The sequence below is a fragment of the Teleopsis dalmanni genome, unplaced genomic scaffold (genome assembly GCF_002237135.1).
Source record: "Teleopsis dalmanni isolate 2A unplaced genomic scaffold, ASM223713v2 unscaffolded_contig_2456, whole genome shotgun sequence".
Taxonomy (NCBI): Eukaryota; Metazoa; Arthropoda; class Insecta; order Diptera; family Diopsidae; genus Teleopsis; species Teleopsis dalmanni.
Genome location: NW_024033838.1, coordinates 388 through 6,979, shown reverse-complemented (window position 1 = coordinate 6,979; position 6,592 = coordinate 388). Strand labels below are relative to the sequence as shown.

Here is a 6,592-nt window from a genome sequence, read left to right as displayed (position 1 = left end):
GATACTGTTGGACCTTTAAGACCATCCAATGGATACAGGTACATATTAACTATGCAATGTGAATTAAGTCGATTCATAATTGCATATCCAATAGTAAATAAAGAGGCCAAAACAATAGCTAAAACCTTAGTAGAACAACTCGTACTAAAATTCGGCTCCTTTAAAATCTTAAAATCAGATAGAGGAACAGAATTTTTAAACGAATTGCTGACTAAAGTTACAGAAATTATGAATATTAAACAAATTTTCTCTACTCCGTACCACCATGAAACGGTAGGTACAATAGAAAGGAACCATAGAGTTCTAAACGAATATCTACTCAACTTTGCTAACGACGATGACTGGGACGAATGGTTACCATATTATACTTTTGCCTATAATACTGCCCCACACGTTGACACAGGCTACTCCCCACATGAATTAGTATTTGGTAAGTTACCATCATTACCAAATGAACAAATACATAGCAATCAGGGAATATTTAACTTAGAAAATTATGCCAACGAATTAAAGGCAAGGCTAAGATTATCCCTCGATAGAGCAAGAGAGTTTAGCATAAGTGCAAAAGCTAGGAGAAAAGAAATTTCAAAGAAAAATAGTTCGCCAATAAATTTAAATGTAGGTGACGAAATATTAATAAAAACTCACAGAACACGAAAAGGCACAAGCCCATATACAGGTCCCTATAAAGTAATCAAAATAGAGGATAGTAATGTTAGTATCGACATCGGAAATGATACAAAAATCATACACAAGAATAACACCAAGCTATTCAAAAGAAACAAATAAAACCGATTTAAAATAAAACAACTTGAATTAAGATTTTAAAATAAGTAAACCATTAAACAAATCGTTTCATAATAATAAAATAGGTATATCAAATACAAAGATATATTATTAATTAAGTACAAATAAATATGAAAATAGAGTTTAAAATAAATACATTTAATTGTAAACCATACATTATTATACACAATTATATAAATATAATTATTAAGAACTAATGTTACACAGATAAAGCTTCAATATATTAATATTAAAACTAAAATCAAGTCATTGTACTACTGTCATGGTCAAAGTCTTTTCAATCTAAAAAAAAAAAAAAAATTTTTTTTTTCTCTTTAATTCAATCAAAAAAAAATTTTTTCTTAAAGGGTAAGGGTGTACTGTCATATGAATATATTTAAACCATGACCACACACAACGTACTGTGTGAGGTAATTATCTTGACAAGCTAACCCAAAACACTTGAAATGCGATTCGTATCACATTTCCCAATGTGCCAAATATAAAAATAATTTATGAGTTGGAAATTCGACTCATACTATTTGTCATTTCTTTATGACAAACAGTTTCGCCGCATATTTAATTGTTTTAATATACGCTTGACTATTTAGGTTGAGGTTTATAAAGCATGTTAAGTGTTTTCCGGAATCATATTGCAAGTAAGTATGCATGCAATATGATTTGCCCTAGTTACAGCTGGTGACCATATGTGTGCCACTGTAACACAAATTATAAAAAGAGCAAGACAGACCAATGACTGTAATACAAGTATTTATGATTAATATTAACCAATTAGAAATAAGTAAATAAGTATCAACCAATAGAATCGATACATACGATTCTATTGGAATTAAGTTGTAAGAAATCATGTTAGATATAAGAATGAAATTTTAATAAAATCAGTCTCTTAAGAACACTCAAAACGACAAGTCTTTGATTTTTAAAGTAATACAATATGAAGAAACGATAAACTAATTACACGTGTAAGGAATATTAATAGCTCAATTCAAGTGACCTGGACACATGTGGCACGTTTGGCCTTTGCTGACGGTCATCAGGTGGACAGTTGAGATTGGATGAGCCAGTTGACATTGGTTGAGTTACCTTTCGTTTGGCCTTTGCTGACGAGGGATAGCTTGGCCAACCAATCGGATTTCCACTTGGCCATTGCTGATGGAAAGCTGAATGACGAGTCACCAGCATTGTATTAGGAGTGTGTTAGGGACAACAGTGGGAGCTCGGACTAGTTGGTCTGGACACATGACGATTCGTCTGGCCAGTGCTGACGGTCACCATGTGGATGGACGGACAAGTCTGGGTGAAGTGATAATGGGTGAGCTGCCTCCAGTCTGGCTATAGCTGGCATAAAGCAGCCCAACCAGTCACCGGGACCACCATCTGGCCAAAGCTGATGGAGGAGCGGATGACGAGCCACCAACACTGTTAGGAGACGTGCAGGAGATACGAGCGTTTGGCAATTGGTGACGAGCGTGCTCAGGCATAGCACCAGTGGCAGGGACCTTCCCCTGACTCTAGCTGGCGAGAGTACGCATCAGTTCCACCGTTTTCTATTAGAGCTATTTGTGATTTGACACCATCGCAGGCTGTACCTTACTTGGGTTTGTACAACGCTTCAGCAATTCAACGCTTCTGTTTTATCCAACGCCTCAACAATCCAACGCTTCCGGTTTGTCCAACGCCTCAGCAATTCAACGCTTCTGTTTAATCCAACGCCTCAACAATCCAACGCTTCCGGTTTGTCTAACGCCTCAGCAATTTAACGCCTCTGTTTTATCCAACGCCTCAATAATCCAACGCTTCCGATTTGTCCAACGCTTCAACAATCCAATGCTTCCGGTTTGTCCAACGCCTCAGCTATTTAACGCTTCTGGTTTGTCCAACGCCTCAACAATCCAACGCTTCCGGTTTGTCCAGCCCTCTCATCGGATATAACGACTCCAGCAATCAACGCTTTGGTTTTAGTTAATCTCTAACTTTAAAAATTCTCATTAATTCTAATAAACATCATCCTAAAAACACGAAACACAGTGTCTCCTGTTCTTATTTAAAATTTTTTTAACGTACCCCTGGTATACTCGCTGAGTTATACCCGGCTGAAGATAGGGCCGAAAAAGTTCGTTACAAACTTCATTTAAAAATACATAATCTTTGTGGCTTTTGCGAAAAGGATTTTAAATCAAAAAAAAATTTAAAAGACCATCAAAACTCTCACAAAACCTCGTTCGAAAAAGCAGAGAGATTAACCAAAAAAATAAATAGTGCAATAGTGAAGCAGGCAAAAAAGCCATCGCCTATATGAAAAAAAAACGGGTATTATTAGAAAAAAAATATATAATTGTATTCAAATGAACACTGTAAAAGATCTAATAAATAAATCAAAAGGATACACAAAACTAAAATACTGTGAAAAGTGAGGGAGCAGTTTACATAACATCAAACAGTGCCAATAATAATAAACAAGACAAGCAGCGAACCAGCAACAAGTAACAACAATCAACCAGCCGACAATAAAATAAACGGACCAAAAAGGGAAGTCAGAAATTTTATTTTTCTTTTATAACATTTATATTTTTAGTATTTAACATACAACTTATATCAACTTTATTCTAAACTTTATTCTAAATAAATGTAATTATATTCTAATTTTAATAAATAATAAACACATGATTTTGAATCTGAAATTGTATCTTTGTCTGTTTTAAATTTTGATTAGATAACTCTATTATTTCTTTGACTCTGTGACATTTTGATTTCTTCAAAAATTATTACAATATTCTAAACTAGTAAAATGGCTCTAGATACCCTGAATAATGTACACCAATTAATTCGAAACGTGAACGATTTCGACGGGACGGACAGGAACCAATTACCAGTGTAATGTATTGTAGTGGACCTACCTCACTTACTTCTTAGCCACTTAACATTACTCATAAATAAAAATAGTAAGCAGATTTATGAATTGGTTGCACTTCATGCATACCGTACAAGAAGCATAAGCAAAGCGACATAAACAAAAGAGTTTCATATTACCAACGAAAGTATTGCCACACGCTGTTCCAATTGCTGAACACATGTTACAATATTTTCAATAGTAATATTTCCTATATTGCAAAAGACATGTGCAAGCAATATTGTCAATGCACTCTAATAATAACTTTGACGTTTGACTTAAATGAGCAAACAGTGTAGTCGCTATGCAATGCATTCTGCAAGGTCAGCAATCACTTTGATTGGCTGCGGTTATACTTTTCCAGGTTTTGTCTGGAATAAAGAGGCGGAGTCATGAGATCGCTATAATCTAGAAAAATGTATAAATACCTAAACTATTGTTCAATAAAATCAAGAATATACTTATGACTGCAGAAATATATGTATTGTTGAATTTATTCTCACTCCTTCTGGCCAAGTAACACTGGTCTAGGTACCAGCGGTAACAAGCCGCTTGATAACTTGTTCTTGATTGCATCAGTAGGTTTTGGATGCATGCTCGTATCAGGCAGGAATAATTACACGCACTCACAAGACAAGTATTACGTCTCATTTTACCTGACGATCCTGTCTACATCTGAACGGGTTAACACATTACATGGTGATCCAGCCATTACATTGATTGAATATTGCCCATACATCCATTTATACATTACATGGCGATCCTGCCATTCATTACACTAGTTCCATTACAAAGAAGTTACATTACATGGCAATCATTACATTACATGGCAATCCTGCCATTACATGGCGATCCTGCAGGCTTCAGTGCCAAGCGGACCAATTAGAAACTATACCATTTGAATTAATTGAAATCAACACGATATGGTAGATGAAGCGACCTTCCACGCAATTTTTCGCAAATACGAATTGATACTTCAAGCGACGAATACAAAATCAGAAGAATACGTTCCAGAACAAGTGGTGCAACACGAAGAAGCATATCCGACGTATGTACCAACACCACGGTCAGCCGGCCCAAAAGCAATTACAATAGAAGAATACAAAAGGCGACAAGAGGCAAGAAAAAGACCTACCACACCTGTCAATCCACCACCAAAAAAGAAGCCAAACAGACGGAGAGGAAAAGCATTCCGCCAACGAAAGCAAATTGCTCAACTGTACGAGAGGTACAACCTTCTTTTCTTTCGAGAGGTTGCAGAAAAGAAGAACATCAAGCTGGAGATAAAGGACTTGCGCAGAAACAGGAATAAGAAGAATTAATAAATTATATTTTTTTTATACATCTATATTATATTTTGTATTTTTGTCAAAAAAAAAAATTAAAATTTTTTTTTATTATGAATAATTTCAATTGTTTTGTTTGTGGTAAAAGTTACCATACAAGTAAAAAATTAACTAAACATATAGATAATAAACATTTTAAACTGATAAATTACGTAAATCAACAAATTAAAAATTTATAAGAAAAAAAAAAAAATATTTTTATTACAAAAATGGGATTTTGGAAGAAAATGGTTACTTCAATTCCACTCATATTCACAGGATATGAAATAGGCAAAACAATTGAAAATAAAAACAATAATATTGTAAACAATAATATGTCAAATGTAAGTTATTTAGAAATTATATTATCAATAACTGTAATAATAATAATAATCTCATTTATCGTTAAGCAAGTTTATAAGAAATTAAAACGTAACGTTGTTAGACAACAGGTACAAATATGAATAAGAACATATAATGGCCACATGGCAAAAAATTTACCAAAATATATTAGTCGAAAAAGAAAATTTTAATAAAGCATATAAATGCTTAAATAAAACTATAAAAATCAAGAAAGATACTGTAAACAAGAATTTACAAACACTTTTCTCCACACTTGAATCAATAAGAAGTATACTAAACGTATACAACGAAAAGTTTTCAAAAGAACATAAAGAAACTGGTTTAGAAATTTTCTGGCATTTAAGAGACAAATTGATAAAAATATTATCACAATACAATATTGATATGTCAATACCACACTCTATATCAACACCAATATCAACACCAATCACCTACATTCCTGAAAATTCAAACACTGAATCTGATAACACAAGAAGAACCATGTCTGACTTCAATTTAGAAGTAGCTACAAAGGCTATTCCCAGCTTCTTAGGAAATCACAGAGATCTAGAACCTTTCATAAAAATAATTGAAATTATTTACAATGGTCTCACGCCTACAGGCAAAAGTTCACTTATTGATTTTATACTTTATGTAAAATTATCGCAAATAGTACGAACAAACATAACTGCGATTCAACAGCCCACAACACTAGAAGAATTAAAAAACCTGTTATCAAGTAAATATAAAACAACAACCACTATACCGAAACTACAAAACCAACTAGCCAACTTAACGCAGAGAAATCTAAACATTTCTAACTACAAAAATAAAATTCTCTATTTAATATCCGAGCTAAATAAACTTCAAATAGCACAAATTGGCCCTAATGCCACACTTGAACAAAAAACACTTATCACTCAGCTAAATGAACAATATAGCTTAACCGTATTTAAAAATGGTTTAAACGACCAATTTAAACAAACTATTTTTTCCGCACTCCCAAAATCTTTAGACACAGCCGTAGATCTAGCCCTAGAACTTAAACAAATTAATGATAATAACAACGCAAGGGTTATGTTTATCTCTAATAATAAACGATACAATAATCGCAATAACTACAACACTAATGACCATAGAAGGTACCCCAACAAAAACACTTTCAGAAAAAACAACAATTCAGGCAACAATAACAATTTCAGCATGACAAATAATAATAAATCTAGAA

The 6,592-nt window shown here is 33.4% G+C and overlaps 1 protein-coding gene across 1 annotated transcript; it reads left to right on the top strand.

Annotated features, from left to right (window-relative positions):
* Nucleotides 1-3,797: 3,797 nt before the first annotated feature.
* Nucleotides 3,798-4,932, top strand: LOC119664673 (the record flags this gene model as incomplete). The annotated part of the gene is given in 1 exon segment (XM_038074127.1): nt 3,798-4,932. A coding segment is annotated over 1 exon segment (312 nt), but the record flags the coding sequence as incomplete, so codon positions are not given.
* Between the last annotated feature and the right edge of the window lie 1,660 nt (nt 4,933-6,592).